This window comes from Schistocerca nitens, chromosome 2 (genome assembly GCF_023898315.1).
Source record: "Schistocerca nitens isolate TAMUIC-IGC-003100 chromosome 2, iqSchNite1.1, whole genome shotgun sequence".
Lineage (NCBI taxonomy): Eukaryota > Metazoa > Arthropoda > Insecta > Orthoptera > Acrididae > Schistocerca > Schistocerca nitens.
The window spans coordinates 480,249,022-480,266,425 of NC_064615.1; the positions used below are offsets into that span (position 1 = coordinate 480,249,022).

At 36.4% G+C, this 17,404-nt stretch overlaps 1 protein-coding gene across 1 annotated transcript in view; it reads left to right on the plus strand.

Moving 5' to 3' along the window:
- The window catches only part of LOC126236405 (acyl-coenzyme A thioesterase 9, mitochondrial-like), an 85,966-nt gene that overhangs the window by 48,739 nt on the left and 19,823 nt on the right, over positions 1–17,404 (plus strand). The window contains exons 6-8 of the mRNA XM_049945698.1: positions 4,802–5,024; positions 10,843–11,045; positions 12,535–12,620. Of these exons, the coding sequence (XP_049801655.1) occupies positions 4,802–5,024; positions 10,843–11,045; positions 12,535–12,620 (512 nt within the window). The remainder of the gene's footprint in view (positions 1–4,801; positions 5,025–10,842; positions 11,046–12,534; positions 12,621–17,404) is intronic.

The window sequence follows — 17,404 nt, forward strand, 5'->3', positions numbered from 1 at the left end:
TGGGCGGGCATAGGGTTCAAGCGCCGTCCCCGACCATGACGGCGCTTGTCCGAGGCTTCTTTAGTTCTGTCCTGAACCAAGTAATCACACTAAAAGGGGGGTTAGCCCTATTAGTGTTTTGTTCTTTTCGTCGCCTTTTACGACTGGCAGAACATACCGGAGGCCTATTCTTTTCCCGGGCCTCCACGGGGTTTATAATTATTATTATTATTATTATTATTATTACTGTTATCACTATAATTGGCAGCAACAGCAGCAGTAGTACAGGTGCTGCCAGTATTAACTTTATTGGTTCATAGTCAGTATTATTTACTCACATTGTCACTATAGACACTCAAGTCATTTTAATACTATTTGTCATATTAAAGTTGTTATTTCTTAGGTACTGTGATGTAAAAAAGGTACTGTATGTGTGAAACCCTGGTCTGATGCACGAGGGGGCCTAATGGCTCAAATCAGATAAGGTTAAATAATAAATAATATTATGAAAAAAGAAGAGGAAGTAGATGAAGAAGAGTGGGAATATGGTACTGTGAGAGTAATTTGACAGAGCACTGAAACGTTTACATCAAAACAAGACACTGTAGACTGTAAAGATACCAAGTGTTTTGCACCTCTTAAGTCTCATGGAAGTTCATCGTCTTCATCTTCACAAATCTTCCTCAGCTAATTAAAGCATCTTTCAAAAGTAAATAATTACTTTACATGACACTATAGTCTAATTTACTGGTGTAGTTCATAAGGTTTATTGCCTGAAATATATAATAATCAGCTTTTAGTTAGAAACTTTCACAGTTAATTTCACATGTCTGTAACTCAAAAACTCTCAAATTATTCTAACAAAATTTGATAAGTAGTAATACAGACAAATATATTTAGATGCAGAACGACCACTTCAGTCATCTAAACACTATGACCCTCTGACTGAACAAGCTGAATGATACAGCAATTGCAGTGACTGACTGATATAGAACACTACAGATTGACTAAATGGCATACAATTTATGCAATTGGATAGATAAAAAATTTACTCACCAAATGATGGCAGAACACACACATGAAAGACTGTTGTGACTGGCAAGCTTTCGGAGCCAGTGGCTCCTCCTTCAGGCAGAAGCGTTGAAGGGGTAGGAAGAAGGGTGAAGGAAAAGGACTGGAGAGGTCGAGGAAAAGGGGTAAATTTTGGGAAAGTCACCCAGAACCGCGGGTCAGGGTCCTATCATCCTGTCACGTCTCCTTATCAGTGTTTTCCACATATTCCTTTCCTCTCCTATTCTGCACAGAACCTCCTCATTCCTATCTTATCAGTCCACCTAATTTTCAACATCCATCTGTCATCTCAAATGATTAGATTTTCTTCTGTTCCAGTTTTCCCACAGTACATGATTCACTACCACATAATTCTGTACTCCAGGCGTACATTCTCAGAAATTTCTTCCTCAAATTAAGGCCGATATTTGATATTAGTTGACTTCTCTTGGCCAGGAATGCCCTTTTTACCATTGCTAGTCTGCTTTTGATGTCCTCCTCGCTCCATCCGTCATTGTTTATTTTGCTGCTTAGGTAGCAGAATTCCTTAACTTCATCTACTTCGTTACCATCAATCCTGACATTCAGTTTCTTGCTGTCCTCATTCTTACACTTCTCATTACCCTCATCTTTCTTCGATTTACTCTTAGTCCATATCTGTACTCATTAGACTGTTCATTCCGTTCAGAAGATCATGTAATTCTTCTTCACTTTCACTCAGGATAGCAATGTCATCAGCATATTGTATCATTGATATCCTTTCACCTTGAATTTTAATTCCACTCCTGAACCTTTCTTTTGTTTCCATCAGTGCTTCCTCGATGTACAGATTGAACAGCAGGGGCAAAAGGCCACATCCTTGTCTTACACCCTTTTTAATACAAGCACTTCATTCTTGGTCGTCCACTCTTATTATCCCCTTTTGGCCATTGTACATATTGCATATGACTCATCTCTCCCTATAGAGTACCCCTGATTTTTCGAAATTTCAAAAACCTTGCACCATTTTACATTGTCAAACGCTTTTTCCAGATCGACAAATCCTATGAACGTGTCTTGATTTTTCTTTAGTCTTGCTTCCATTATTAACCACAATGTCAGAATTGCCTCTCTGGTGCCTTTACCTTTACTAAAGCCAAACCGATCATCATCTAGGGCATCCTCAATTTTCTTTTCGGTTCTTCTGTATATTATTCTTGTAAGCAACTTGGACGCATGAGCTTTTAAGCTGATTGTGCGATAATTCTTGCACTTGTCAGCTCTTGCCGTCTTCGGAATTGTGTGGATGATGCTTTTCCGAAAGTCAGATGCTGTGTCGCCAGACTCATACATTCTACACACAAACATGAATAGTCGTTTTGTTGCCACTTCCCCCAATGATTTTAGAAAGTCTGATGGAATGTTATCTATCCCTTCTGCCTTATTTGATCTCAAGTCCTCCAAAGTTCTTTTAAATTCTGATTATTATACTGGATCCCTTATCTCTTCTAAGTAAACTCCTGTTTCTTCTTCTATCACATCAGACAAATCTTCCCCCTCATAGAGGCTTTCAATGTATTCTTTCCACCTATCCACTCTCTCCTTTGCATTTAAGAGTGGAATTCCCGTTGCACCCTTAATGTTATCACCCTTGCTTTTAATGTCACCGAAGGTTGTTTTGATTTTCCTGTATGCTGTGTCTGTCCTCCCGACAATCGTTTCTTTTTCAATGCCTTCACATGTTTCCTGCAGCCATTTCATCTTGGCTTCTCTGCACTTCCTATTTATTTCATTCCTCAGCGACTTGTATTTCTGTATTCCTGAGTTTCCCCGGAACATTTTTGTATTTCCTCCTTTCGTCGATAAATTGAAGTATTTCTTTTGTTACCCATGGTTTCTTCACAGTTACCTTTTTGTATTTATGTTTTCCTTCCCAACTTACTATTATATTTAATTACTATGCACTTAAAGCAATCACATGTTCGTGATTGTGTAAAAAGAATAAAAAGAAAGAAATCACTGAAAACATGATGCAGCCACAATGACAAAATTAAGTTGAGTACAGAAGTTCACAGAACTATAGCTTATAGCTCTTGTTCATAGGTTGTTGGGCAGAATTTAATGACACCTAATAAGAAAGCAATGTCTTGTCTGTTCTGCAGTCATTTTTATTCTTTACTAGAATTCTGCTAGCATGTGGCCCATCTGAATTGTCTCTAGTGTGTGAGAGAGTGCCAATAAACTTCGTATAGCTTGGCGGAAGTTAGCAAAGATGAGTGACACCGCCTCAGCTAAAGAAATAGCCAAATGTCTGTTGTCAATAGCCAAGCAGATGTCACAGGCATGTGTTCACTTACACATAGGTTATGAATCTGTAATGTACACATGAGTGATGCACTTCCTTTACCACTACGCATTGCATTGCACTTCCTTCCTCTTTCTACTCAGTGTAGTTACCATTATCTACTGTAAAAAGTTCCAGTAATTAATGTTCTCAGTTTCCGTGTGACAGGGTACTATGTAGCTTATTTAAAAATGCTTTTGTTAATTATAAATAAAGAATTGTAATAAGTTGTCACATACATCAATATAAATATTTTTCGTTTATTCTGTCCAAAATCTGTCTTATTGTCAGTGTGATTTCAGCTGGAGACTGAATGAAAGCACTATTTCATCAGCTCTTCCTTTCACACAAAATTAAGGTTCCTCAGCTAAATCAGTGACCATCAATAACATGTAATATTCCATAAATACATTTTTCATCATATGTAATCATTCTAAGCCACTTTGGTAATATTTGTGGAATGTCAGATGTACAGCATACACTTGCTCCATAGAAAACATGGAAAATCAACAGTAAAAAGAAATTCTAGTTCTAAATGCATTCAAGTGCTTGCCAAGCCTATTATAGCTGCTATATTGTGATGAAGCTGTATAAAGTCCATATTTCCCTAGACACATAGACACGTGTTGCCCCCACTCAGCGAGTGAGTAACAAACACCATTCGTGCTGGTCTGCCACAGATGCAGTGCTCTACTCCATACTATTATTTGTCTACCAATAATACAACTATCTAACAATGTTCAATCACCAGCAAAGTCATTTAGAATTTGAGCAAAACACCAAAATGTGAAACTATCAATAGTGTTAGGGGGCTGAGTTGAGTTCAACACAAATTTTAAAGTTACATGTGTTTGCAGCTTCATTGATCAGTAATAACAACTAACTGACTTCTACATCAGATTTCTTGTTTAATATTCTGGAAGTGGAATTTCTGTAATGTGGCATTTTAGACGTCAGTTACTGCAATCCATTCTTTTTCCAAAAAACTGGAGGATGGTTGCGAATGCATATGTTAGTATGTACCACTTTATTTTCTTCTTGAATATGGTACATTAGAACGGAGACACATCCTTACCGATTAAAATCATATCCCATACTTATTGACAGAATGACGACATTGTCTCGTGCTGGGAGAGTTGTCTGCAAAAGTCAAAGATCTAAGATCAAGCCTTTATTCAGTATGTAGTTTTAATATGTCCTGGTGATTCAAAAATGTGTAACATAGCAGAAGAGTAGAAGTTTCATCCTGATAATGTGACACTACTTGTTGTCTGAAGCTTTTATTTTTATTGTAATAAGTCTGTGACTAACAACAATATATCATGGAATCCGTAGTGATGTGCATAATATTCATGCAGATGTTGTTTGGTCCCCATTGCTAATCTTTATTGTTATTTATGTTTCATTTCTAGGTTTACATTAAAAAGTTGTATTCTTCTTGTTTGACAGCATGATGGTGATATCAGATTGTCGGGGCATGTATCATGGGTTGGGAAGTCCTCAATTGAGGTGACTGTGTGGCTGGAACAGTTATTGCATGGTTCTTGGCAGAAACTGACTAGAGCAGTTTTCCTCATGGCAGCTCGAAATTCTATTTTATCCGGGCCAGCAATAGTGAACCTTCTTGAGCCCGAAACTGAAGAAGAAAAGGAAATATTTAGAGGTGGTGAATGTAAGTATTGCATTCTCTCTCTTGTATATTTTCTCTGTTTGTGTGTTGAGCCACTTTTCACATGAAAAATAGATGCACTCCATAATGGTGTAGATCCTATATTTCCTAGTAGATGATAGAGCTAGAAAGCACAAATGCCCTTGCATAGATATGGCATGTCTGTAGATTACATGGTGCTGGTATCTGTACATGTTACAGGCCCAACACTGTTAGGGACCTAGAAGCTGCACTGCCCATTATTACAAAAGAAAGATAACCATTAGCAGTTTTGAATTAAAATAAATATTATTGCATTTTGCGGAATATGGAGGTCATGCAGTTCATCAAGGCTACGGGTCTTCTGCAGATTTAAACTTGCTCTGGATATGTGAGCTCTGAGATGGCACTCAATGATGTGTCATAAATTTTCAGTAAGCTTAAATATTTGGCAAACTTAATTTTCAGCACATTGCGATTGGGTAGTTCAATTTGCCACATCATCAAAGAATAATTACAAACAAAACTACTGATTAGTCATGAAAATTGTAATTTGTTTGGCCTCTAGCTAACTGCCAGCATTACAGTAACTTCTTGTTTTGGTTTAAGTGCAGTGTAGTGAAATTGAAATGTACTTAAATTAACATAGTATAGTGCATTGAATAGTATTTTCAGTAATATAATTGGTAATTTTAAGCAATATCTAGTATCACTCAGGCAAATGGACAAATACAACTAAGTATTACAAATGAAGTAACAGAATTGTGAAATAATTATTATTACACCATTGTTCAAATAAATCCAGTAGCTAAATATGGTCAACATACTGTACTCTATTTATTTCCCTAGTTAAGTTTTTAGTGCAGTTCAGATCAAATCCCATTAATTTTAGCTAACCCCATCACTATAAATATGCCAATAACCATTATTATTGTTATTATTATTATTATTATTATTATTATTTGTGGTGTCACCGCCAGACACCACACTTGCTAGGTGGTAGCTTAAATCGGCCGCGGTCCATTAGTACATGTCGGACCCGTGTGTCGCCACTGTCAGGATCGCAGATCGAGTGCCACCACACGGCAGGTCTCGAGAGACTTACTAGCACTCGCCCCAGTTGTACGGACGACATTGCTAGCGACTACACGTACGAAGCCTTTCTCTCATTTGCCGAGAGACAGTTAGAATAGCCTTCAGCTAAGTCCATGGCTACGACCTAGCAAGGCGCCATTAACCATATCTGGAGAGAGTCTCACTTGTATTATCAAGAGATATGTACCACAAGGAAATTAAAGTTAAGTAAACCTAAGCTCCGTTCTTTTCTTTATAGCATTCATAAGTATCCTGTTTCAGACTTAACGCAAGACGGCGTGAGTTGACGCGTGCCCTTTCGGCTACTTCTCAGTGTGGCGTAGCTAGCTTGTTACGCCACAACATTATTATTATTATTATTAGTAGTAGTAGTAGTAGTAGTAGTCGTCGTCTTGTCTCAAATAAGCACATATTCACTTCAATTATATTGTGCTGAAAAATTATAAGATAGGGAGTTATTTCATAAAACAAATCAGCTCTCCACAAGAACTTCTTTATAATAGAAACAACAGTGCCAGACAAGCAGCATTTAAACACAAGGTAGTGATACTGTAAATATTCCATGAAAATTGGCAACAACAATCTTTCACCAAAATGTTCAGCCCATTTACAACAAATTAGAACATTTAAATATGTTAATAACACACGAATTCCTCTTTGGTTGACTACTGTTGGAGACCTGGTGATCACTGCAGGGAAGAAGCCATGCACACCCAAAGCAGTATAGAAGTTACTAATATAGGTAATATTACCCTCCAAAGCAGTGAAAAAGACTTCAAGGAGGCAGTGATTAAAATTCTAAAGTTACATTTGATAATAGCTGTAGTATAACATTCTCCATCAGCCAAATTAAGGATATTTCTGGAAAAAATGGAATGGTCCCAAAATAAAGTAAGTGCAACAAGATGTGATGTTATAGTTTGTGGTGGCTTTAAAATAGAATTTCTCATTAAATGAAAATAGAGAGCTATTCTGGTCAGTCTTATCAGATAATATAATCTTACTGTAAACCTCGTAATAAGAAGAACACCAACCAGTCAGCCAGACTTGGATCAATTCCTGGTTGATAAATAGAATTTAAGTGGTATGTAAAAGCGTTCAGCACAAGGTTCCGTGACCATAAAGCTTTAATAATTTATGTGATGTTAAGTCTTATGTTATGGAAACCCAGTGACTACATCAAAATTTGGAGGCTTTCAACTAGTTTTTCACGAGAAGGAAAGCTGCCCGAGTTTCAAATAATTTAATTAGACACTGATGTGACACTCATTGTAAATGCCTTGTTAAAAAGGCAAAATGTGTCTAGGCACATAAATGAAATAAAGAAATCAACCTGGAGCATGCAAAAGGCATTTGTCTTGTAAGCTACAGCAATTTATTTATAGTTGCTGCATAAATGGCCACCACAAGGAACATGTTGTCTACTAGAGTACTGTGGTTTACCATGTCAGAAGTTGGTTAAGTTGAAAAATATACATCTGTATGATTACTTTGCAGTTCACAATTAAGTGCCTGACAGAGGGTTCATCAAATCACCTTTAAGCTACTTTTCTACTGTTCCACTCTTGAGCAGTGCACAGGAAAAATGAACTTGTCAGTCTTAACACGTGAGCTCTGGTTTCTCTTATTTTATTATCATGGTCATTTCTCCATATGTAGGTGGACACCAACAAAATATTTTCACACTCTGAGGAGAAAGTTGGTGATTGAAATTTCGTCAGAAGGTCTTGCCACAGTAAAAAATGCCTGTGTTTTAATGACCGCTATCCCAATTCGTGTATCATATCTGGGCGTTCTCTCCCTTATTTCATGATAATGCAAAATGAGCTGCCCTTCTCTGAATTTTTTCAATGTCCTCCATAAAAAAATCATAGTTCAACTGGAGCCATGTACGGAAATGTGTGTTAGATATCTGAAGATGTTTCTGCAAGATGTGCATTTACCTACTTTACACTATATTCTTACTGCTCAATTTTTCTGGATAAATAATTTATTAATTATAATTGCATTTTCCTACAATTCAAGTAGAGAATAGGGAATATAAGCATAAAAGACAAGCTCACACTTTGCTGAGTTTCTTAATCAGTTTAACTATATGTGTAGTATCAAATTTATATTGTTGCCCACTTGGATTATAGGAACTTTTAAACATAGTGTATCATTTAGTGTCTGGTCACTACTACCTCTTTGAGGTCCCAGCATGCTATATTTTTCTTTAAATTGTATACATGAGTCTTTGTGTTATTAAAGTCACTCATCTGTTTAATTCACATATCATGTTCTTTAAATCCCATCATGAACAAGAGCCGTCAGGGATGTGGAACAAGTCAAATTATACATTAACAAGCAGCAGCAACAACTGCTGTCTAAATCTCTAAAGTATACAGACAACAAATTATGACTATTACTAATCTACTCACACTGATAATTATGGTAACTACTATTAGATTACCTCATATATTAGAAGAAAAACAGCCATTTAAATAAACTGCTACTTTTCCTACATCACTTGTAATATTTCTGTTTATTGTGAGCCATGAGTGGGCCTTGTCATCTATATATGTACTGTGTCTGTTACAGTTCAGTTTGGATAATTAATTAGTATGCTTGCATAATCAGAAAACATTTCAGTTTTTGAACAGCCCTCTTAAAATCACCTGAATATCATTTATGTAGGTTAGAAAAGGAGCACACCCAGTATTAAACATTCTGGATCTCATGGTTTCCCTATTCTGAGGTTAATTTTATTACTGTAGTGCAGTTTATCCATGTGACCATCTGATTTCCATTATGGTGGTAAAACAGGTAAAGGGAAATCCATAACTTCAGTTTCTGTAGTAGAATTTTATACCTTACACAAGCAAAGTTGTTGACTAGTTCATAGAATATACCCAACAATCAGGTTTTAATAGTTCAGCTCTGAAAGGACTTCATTTCTGAGATCATGTATATCTTTCTGTAGATAACTATTTTGAGAAGCCAATATGAGAGGCAGTTGATATGTTGTGCTACTATCTCAACACAATTTGAAGAGACTGTAGTGAGTAAAAGGGGTCACTAACGAGAGATTTCTATTTTTATATGCGAGCATCACTAACCCATTTTTAAGTTTATCAGGAAACATGCCTAGAATCGTTGACTAATTACAAAGACAGGATAAAAGTTTGCTACCAAGTCAGTACAAGATTTTCAGTCTCTGATTTCAACACCACTACAACTAAAAGAATTACTACAATTTGCAACAAAATTAATTTTATAACATCATGAGACGCTGTATTCTTTTAATTTTTTTTTTTTTTTTTTTTTTTTTTTTTAATTAATGGCTGTTGACGGAATAAACTGTTGATGGTATATAACTACTCTATCTGTATTTAGTTGTCTGTTAACAGATGCCATTTTTTTTGTCATTGTGAAGATGTAATGATATAATTTGGTGGCCAGTGATTTCTGTTCATCATAACTTCTGTCACAGATTGTCTGCGAAATCAGGAACACTCACAACACTGTTTCCTTTCCCTGGTATAGTAATTCCCAGATTGTTTTTACTTAATTCTTCATGTTATATTTTTTGCGTGTTTTACTTATTTGATAACAGACAAAGGAAATTTGTAATACTGATGTCAAGAGTTTGAACTCTTAGTTACAGACTGGAATGTATTGGTCATGATTCCATTTCACAATATTTTTATCTTATGATCTTTGGCTACCTGTTTTACATGTTTTATTCAGAATATTTGACCACTGTAGTTAGATAAACCATTTACTTTCACATTTACAGCTAATTAACTAAAAGTATTTGGTTCTGAGAACAATTTATCATTATCTTGTGTTGCAGTGTGATTTTCAACCTTTTTTGGGAGCTTAGTGTTAGGCCTAAGCAAAAAATGGATGTCAACAATTATAGATGTCCTTGGTATGCACTCCCCCACAGTAAGACAATATTAAAGTCATCACAAATATTGAGTCTCCAATTAAGAACACCTAAAATTATAAACTACAATCGATGTTTCTGGGTGGAATAATACATCAAAGAAAGGAAAGGCAACCATTTACCTATGACTGATTGATGTGTTGTGCATAGAAATCTGCAACAGAAAACAATAATTCCACTATCTTTCAAGCTCTTGCTCATTCTCTGGTTAACTTTCACACGTCTTTATACTTTTAGTAGAAGAGGAGCAGGAGCTGAAAAGCTAGAACAGGAATGAAAGATAGAAAAGGTAAAAACCTAAGGCAGACAGAAAATAAAAATGGAGCAAGCGGTATTTATCCCTTCATCTTAGTTTCTGATAAGCAGTGTAGTAAGCCATATTCAGTCCTTTTGCGAAGTAGGCAAGTTCTCAGTCGATAATAACTTCATTGGCTGCTGTAAAAAACATCGAGTACACATGGGCATTACTTGTTGCTGTATTCCATTTGCATTGCACCTCATGCATTTTGATGTAAAACTTTCCAGCTGCCTGCTGAATGCAGTCATCTGTCATTATTTATAAATGCTGAAGGAAGGTAAGTGCAGACAGATGTACTAATACTCAGTGTAAACAAGGAAGAAATGTTTGGAAAAGCAAGTTATGTATATCTGATTTCTCTCAAATGTCTCATTAATTTTCAGTGAGAACTCTGTCATTAGTGCTAAATTTAATTTAATATGGAACAACACTTTAAACATCTACAGAGTCCTCTGTTACGTGTTTATAACATAGTTGCAGAGTAAAAGAATCATTTTTGTTTATGACATGTGTTTCAGTAAGGAAGAAACGACGTGTAAAAGTACAGCAGGAATCACTTTTCAAAATGACACCAGATGTTAATGAGCAGAGATTAATCCACGACCTTTTCCTGAAAACAATTGATCTACATAGAATGTCATTCCACAAAAGAATTCTGCCTCCCAGGAGCTTATGGATGGAAGATGCACAACTCAGCAATATTGTTTTTAGTCACCCCGAAGTAAGTATGTATATTCAGTTACAAGTAACTTAAAGGTGTGCTATGTCATTAATGGTTTTACTGCTGTCTTTCCAAACTCATTTGTCTTTTCATCAAGTTTTACTGATAGTTTCTGCATGTGTTATTACTCTGTTTTGTATAAGACTTTATTTAATTTAGAACAAGCAGAAACAACTTCTCATATTGCTTCAGTTCCACAAAGGCTCTCCAACTAAATGTCCAGGAATTACAAAGCCGCTCATGGCAATTGTCACAATAATTAGGTACTAATATTTGTAAGAACTTTGTTCTAACCTAAAGCATGAGTCAGTCTTTTCACTCTTATTTTTGAATAACACTCTTAGTTAGTGAATGAAATGATCATATGGCATTGTCGGCCGGGTGGCGCCATGCGGGGAAGTTCGGCCGCCGTATTGCAAGTCCTTTTTAGTCAGTATGTTCCCATCTTAAATAAATACTACATTGCGAGAATGTCGCCTGTCAAGCGTGTTTCACAACCTTGACTCTTTTAGTGATGAGTAGTATACATTTTCTACTCATATTTCGGCCAATTTGTCAAAGTTATCTTTCACAGCTTATCTCACATTTTGTAATCATTCTTCTTATCTTTATGTTCACTTTTTTTCCAAGTTCAAGAATCAGCAAGTCTTTTTGTTTTTGTATTAAGAAAATTCAAAAATTAAGTTTTTTCTATTTTCCCAGTCTAAAAAAGAGCTTATTTATTATTCTTTAGATATTGAAACATATGGAGATGATGAAATAAGACAGAAGTTTGGAACAGAAAAGACTTCATAACAGTAGAGATAGTGATGAACATTTTATGATATCAGTGGTTACATTCTGAGAATGATTAACATTGTTTCATGTATTATTGGAACAATTTGAGAGCTAAGAATCATTCACATTAATAAATGTTTTTCAAAAGTTAATATGGCAAATATCGGAAAAATTTCCCTTGACCTGTTGGGTTTGAACCACCAATCTTTGAATTACTACAACAATTTTGTTATGGTAACATGAGACTCCAATCTAATTTTCAAAACTGTATGTTTGCCTAACTATGTGCCTTAACTCTTTGCAGTATGTGATCAAATGCTTCTTGTCATATATTAAAAATGTACAAACAGCAGAGTGTGTCATGAGCTGTGTGGACAGTTACATTCACTTGCCCTTCTGGATATCATGAAATGAGCAACACTCAAGAATGGAATGTTGTACTTTTTTACTTTATATTCCAATCTGGACATGTTTTCCACCTCTAGTGGACCCATCACTGATGAAATTCTAAGCTCTATTCTTCCATTCTTCTCTCTACTCTACACAACAGTTAATTGATTCTGGTGATCGCAACACAATTTCTCATATCTGCTCAAGATGGGTACATTTATCATATAAAAGATTTTTGAAGAGTTGTTTTCTTCCTTATTCTCCACAATGTTTATTGGTGCATACAATGACTGAAATGTGTGAATTGATGCACATTTTATAGGACCGTAACCTGCACAACAAGGTTTTTGGGGGCTTTCTTATGCGACAGGCTTTAGAACTCTCTTGGACTGCTGGTTATTTGTACAGGTATGTAACATCATAATTATGATTTACTGTTCAACATTATTTTGGTATTGCACACACAAGATATAATTTTGATGTAATGATTTTTATGGTACTCTTTATTTATATATTCATTACTGGAATCTTCAAATGGAATTAAACAAGCATTCTGTTGTTGACAGTTAGTTGCATTGTCTCATATATTTTAGAAGTTGTTGGCAGCTACATGTATGAAGTAATTTATCCTTAGTATAGATATGTAAGAAAGGGTCATTCAGTCTCAGGCACTTTGTATAACCACTACCTATTATATAGGAAGATTTAACAGTTTTCCAGTCTTATATTTCGACAAATGTTAATGTTGTTTTTATTTGAAATATTGCATGCGAGTATGTCGTGGGACACCACCAGATCATCATCATCATCATCATCATCTCTCTCTCTCTCTCTCTCTCTCTCTCTCTCTCTCTCTCTCTCTCTGTGTGTGTGTGTGTGTGTGTGTGTGTGTGTGTGTGTGTGTGTGTGTAGCTGGGAGGTGTGGGTGGGGGCGAGGGGGCACATGATGGTTGTTTATTCTTCACTCAGCCCTTTCGCTATATATGGTGTGGTTAGGTTAACTCATCCAGTATCAATTAAAACTAAAGCATATACTTAAAATCTGGCATCTTGTAGGTGTCTTTTAAATGGTCTCAGCATATGTATTTTCAATATATTTACACATTCCTATATTCAAAGTTAATAACAAAAGTCAGATCTAAATGTACTGTGATATTCACAATGACAGTACAAGACATTAGAAAGAAGTCCCATATGGATCTTATGTTCTTGTTTTGTGTTTCTTATTTCAATGGAAAACCTCTTAACTTGCTCACAGCGTACAGCACGTAGGAGAATATACATCTCAGGAAATTTAAAAAAAAAAAAAAAAGAAAAAAAAGAAGAAAAAAAAACCTTGCTCATATGCTTTTCAGTGCCTCCAAAAACTACCCTACCTACATGAGGCTCATAATAATTGAGGATGAAACAATAGAGCAAGTCAATGGGATTAAATTCTGGGTGTCTACGACCTGGGAGATCCAGGAAAAACCCGGGAACTTTTTTTCATCCGGTAAAAACCCAGGAATTTTTTTGAATTCCGGGAATTTTTCATTGTTTTTGTTCTCAGTTAAATTTTTGTAATTTTAACTGGTAAGAACGAATACTACCGAGCGAGGTGGCGCAGTGGTTAGACACTGGACTCGCATTCGGGAGGACGACGGTTCAATCCCGCGTCCGGCCATCCTGATTTAGGTTTTCCGTGATTTCCCTAAATCACTCCAGGCAAATGCCGGGATGGTTCCTCTGAAAGGGCACGGCCGACTTCCTTCCCCATCCTTCCCTAATCCGATGAGACCGATGACCACGCTGTCTGGTCTCCTTCCCCAAAACCAACCAACCAAGAACGATTACTCTAACAAAGGATATTACTGTATCCTGCTACTGCAGAATAATACTGCAGCAATAAAACATGAACGAGAGAAAAAACTAAAATAAAACTTAAATTGCAAAGGAAATGCGCCATATACAGCAACAAAACACAGTGCTCATACAAGCGTCTTCCAACAGCAAAATGTTTCAAAGGCTTCAGGAAGACTATGCAATGCTTCGTAACAACAAACTGCCTCCGATGAGCATGACATCACAACTGTTAACATTAGATTTGTTTTAGCAGTTACGAGTGGGATCATGCGCATGCGCAGTTTAGTAGTATCTTCTGCTTCTTGCTGCAGAAATGTGGCTGTTGGATGTGTAAGCAGTCGCAGCAAAAAAAAAAAAAGGGGGGGGGGGCAGCTAGGTGCTACTGGGAAAAATTTTACTGGCGTGCCCAAGCTGCCAGTTGCGCAACAGCCCTGGATCAGGAGAGGGGGGGGGGGGGGTCAAATTCATATAAACCTTGTTTTTCACAAAGCGCCTAGTATCCAGCGCACGTTGGTCTATCGATTATTCGTATGACTTGGAAACGTCTCCCTGTCGGTTTTTGAACATTGTTGAACACATTCCAAGTTGATTTCTGAATGAATCATAAGTTGATTTGTGAATGCGTGCATAGTGGACGTGATGTCTCTGTCAGTGGAATCCTCGTCACATCTAGAAATAAACTTTCCTGCAGACAAAAGGGGCTATACAAGCTGAACAGAGTATAGCCGAACGAAAGAAAGCCAACCACTGTCTGATTATGTGGTTGATTGGGTTTGTGAATGATGAGCGTTGTTACGATTACCAGCGAATCCATAGATTCAGACTACCAGAGTGCGAATAAACGACTAACAGGAATAACAGGTAAGAAAGATTATGTATTATCTTCTCGGTGTATCCAAGAAAATGTAATTTTGACAGAAAATTTTTGGCCAGATCACTATACTAGCAAGGGCCAGTTGTACAATCTCCAGCAAGCAGCTGCTTTAAGGTCTGTTCTGGAAGTAGTGCGGAAAACGCGTTGTACGAACACGTAACAATACCTAACCGGAGAATAACTGTGGGATAACTAAACTGGTGATTCTGGCAGAGTTAGTGAAGTTAACCGGTGAATAAGCTTTGACATTGGCAGGAATAGATACAAAATTAGTGATGACAACATTATTTGTTAGAACGAGGAAGGAGAAGAAACGGGGACATCACACAAATTATGGAAGCATAAGACAATTCCAAATTGATATAAAAATTTTGCACTATTACTTTTCGATCTCATGCTTAAGAAACTGGAGCATATGAATGAAGTGTAAAACTATTTCCTAATGTAAAGCTTTTTGCTTGTAGTAGGCCTAATAGGCATTTGATATTGGCACTTTGGGGATTATATTCTGCCGTGTTATAAAAATGACCATTTCTGCCAAAACAGTCTCGTTTATTTGGCATGTGTTAAAATTGCTGCAGTATTATAAAGGCCTATTTTGTTTTATCTCGCAGACAGTTACAAAATATAGGTAATCAGAGAAACCACACCAGTCTTGGGCCTATTTGTAATTACAGCTTTTTCAGTATTAGACAACGACATTTTGATTTTTCATGTAGCAAAACGTTTGACGAACTTTGATGAGGTAACAGATCCTTTTGCAGAAAGGAAAGCATGCTATGTAAAGCTGTAGCAAGATTAGAGAGAAAAAATTCTAGGAGCTAAGGATTGAAGAAATGTGTACTGTCTTGCTTGTCTCTTCTCTTTACTGGTTTTATGCATCCTATACTTAATTTTATGTCACACAAAGCAGCAGGTTGTTATCTAATAAGGAATAAAGAGTGCAAGTTTTCTGAAGAGTTTAAAAAAAAAAAGAAGCGCAGGATGTCAAACTGACCTACTAGAAGCAGGAGAGGTGCCATAGGACATTTTAATTTCCACTGTCCTGAATATAGTTTGTTGGCATCCAGTACAAAATATACGCGTTTCAATTCCACAGACCGAAATACAGTGACATGCGATAGAAGAATTCTGTGTGAAGTGGTGTGGCGCTGCACTTTGGCACACTTAAGATGAGATAACATATCTTACAATTCCTCCGACAAGTATGTTTTATGTATTAGAATCTTCAGAAAGATGTGCGCTACAAAATGATCATATTTTTGAAAATTCGTTTTTTATTATATAAAAATAGAGGGAAACATTCCACGTGGGAAAAATATATCTAAAAACACAGATGATGTGACTTACCGAACGAAAGTGCTGGCAGGTCGATAGCCACACAAACATACACACAAAATTCAAGCTTTCGCAACAAACTGTTGCCTCATCAGGAAAGAGGGAAGGAGAGGGAAAGACGAAAGGATGTGGGTTTTAAGGGAGAGGGTAAGGAGTCATTCCAATCCCAGGAGCGGAAAGACTTACCTTAGGGGGAAAAAAGGAAAAAAAGGACAGGTATACACTCGCGCACACACACACACACACACATATCCATCCGCACATACACAGACACAAGCAGACACGTAATACGAAAATATGCAGCGTACATGTTACTGCACATCAAACATCTTTCCAAAAGGTGTTTCGTTTTCTAAAGTGCCGCGAAATTCTACGCCCATGTATAAAACCATAACCATTCAAAGGATTGATAAGTTATACAGTTCCGAGAGAAAATATACTGTCAATTAACAGGGAAAAACTATGTTTCCATCCTGGAGAAAGTGTATTTTTAACCGGGAAATCCGGGAATTTTTCTTCCTTGTCCACGTATACATCCTGTAAATTTCTTTAAGTGTGGATAGACACTAACTTACAATGGAATATTCACAGAGAAAAGCTGCTAAAGAAATTGAGCAGTCTGTACTATGGTTTTCAGATTCTTAGTCAATCTGTGATCTCTCAACACTAAAAACAGTTTATTTTGCTTTAGTATACTCAATTCTCTCTTATGGAATCACACTGCGTAAGTCGGTGTTTGGTAAAATTTTTGTGCTGCAAAATAGGCTCCTAAAGATAATATAATAATGGTTTATTTGTCCATAATGACTTTTACAGTTGTGGACATAGTCAGTCAGTACATACATGAACAATAATAATAGTTTAGTAGTAGAAATAAAGTACACACAACATTAAAAATCTTTGATGGAGTACAAACATTTAGCAATTAACAGCTGCTTTAATTTTATTTTAAATGTGTTTCCTTTTAACATTTTTATGGTATTTGGCAGTCTGTTGTAAAAAAATCTTCCAGCGGAAAATGGATTATGATTGGTTGCTTTTTTATTTCTTCCTTGTTGTATTATAACTATGGGTATCACTATTTATTATACTGTGCTCCATATTTCCTTTTACAGACAGTATAGTCCTTAGAACATAT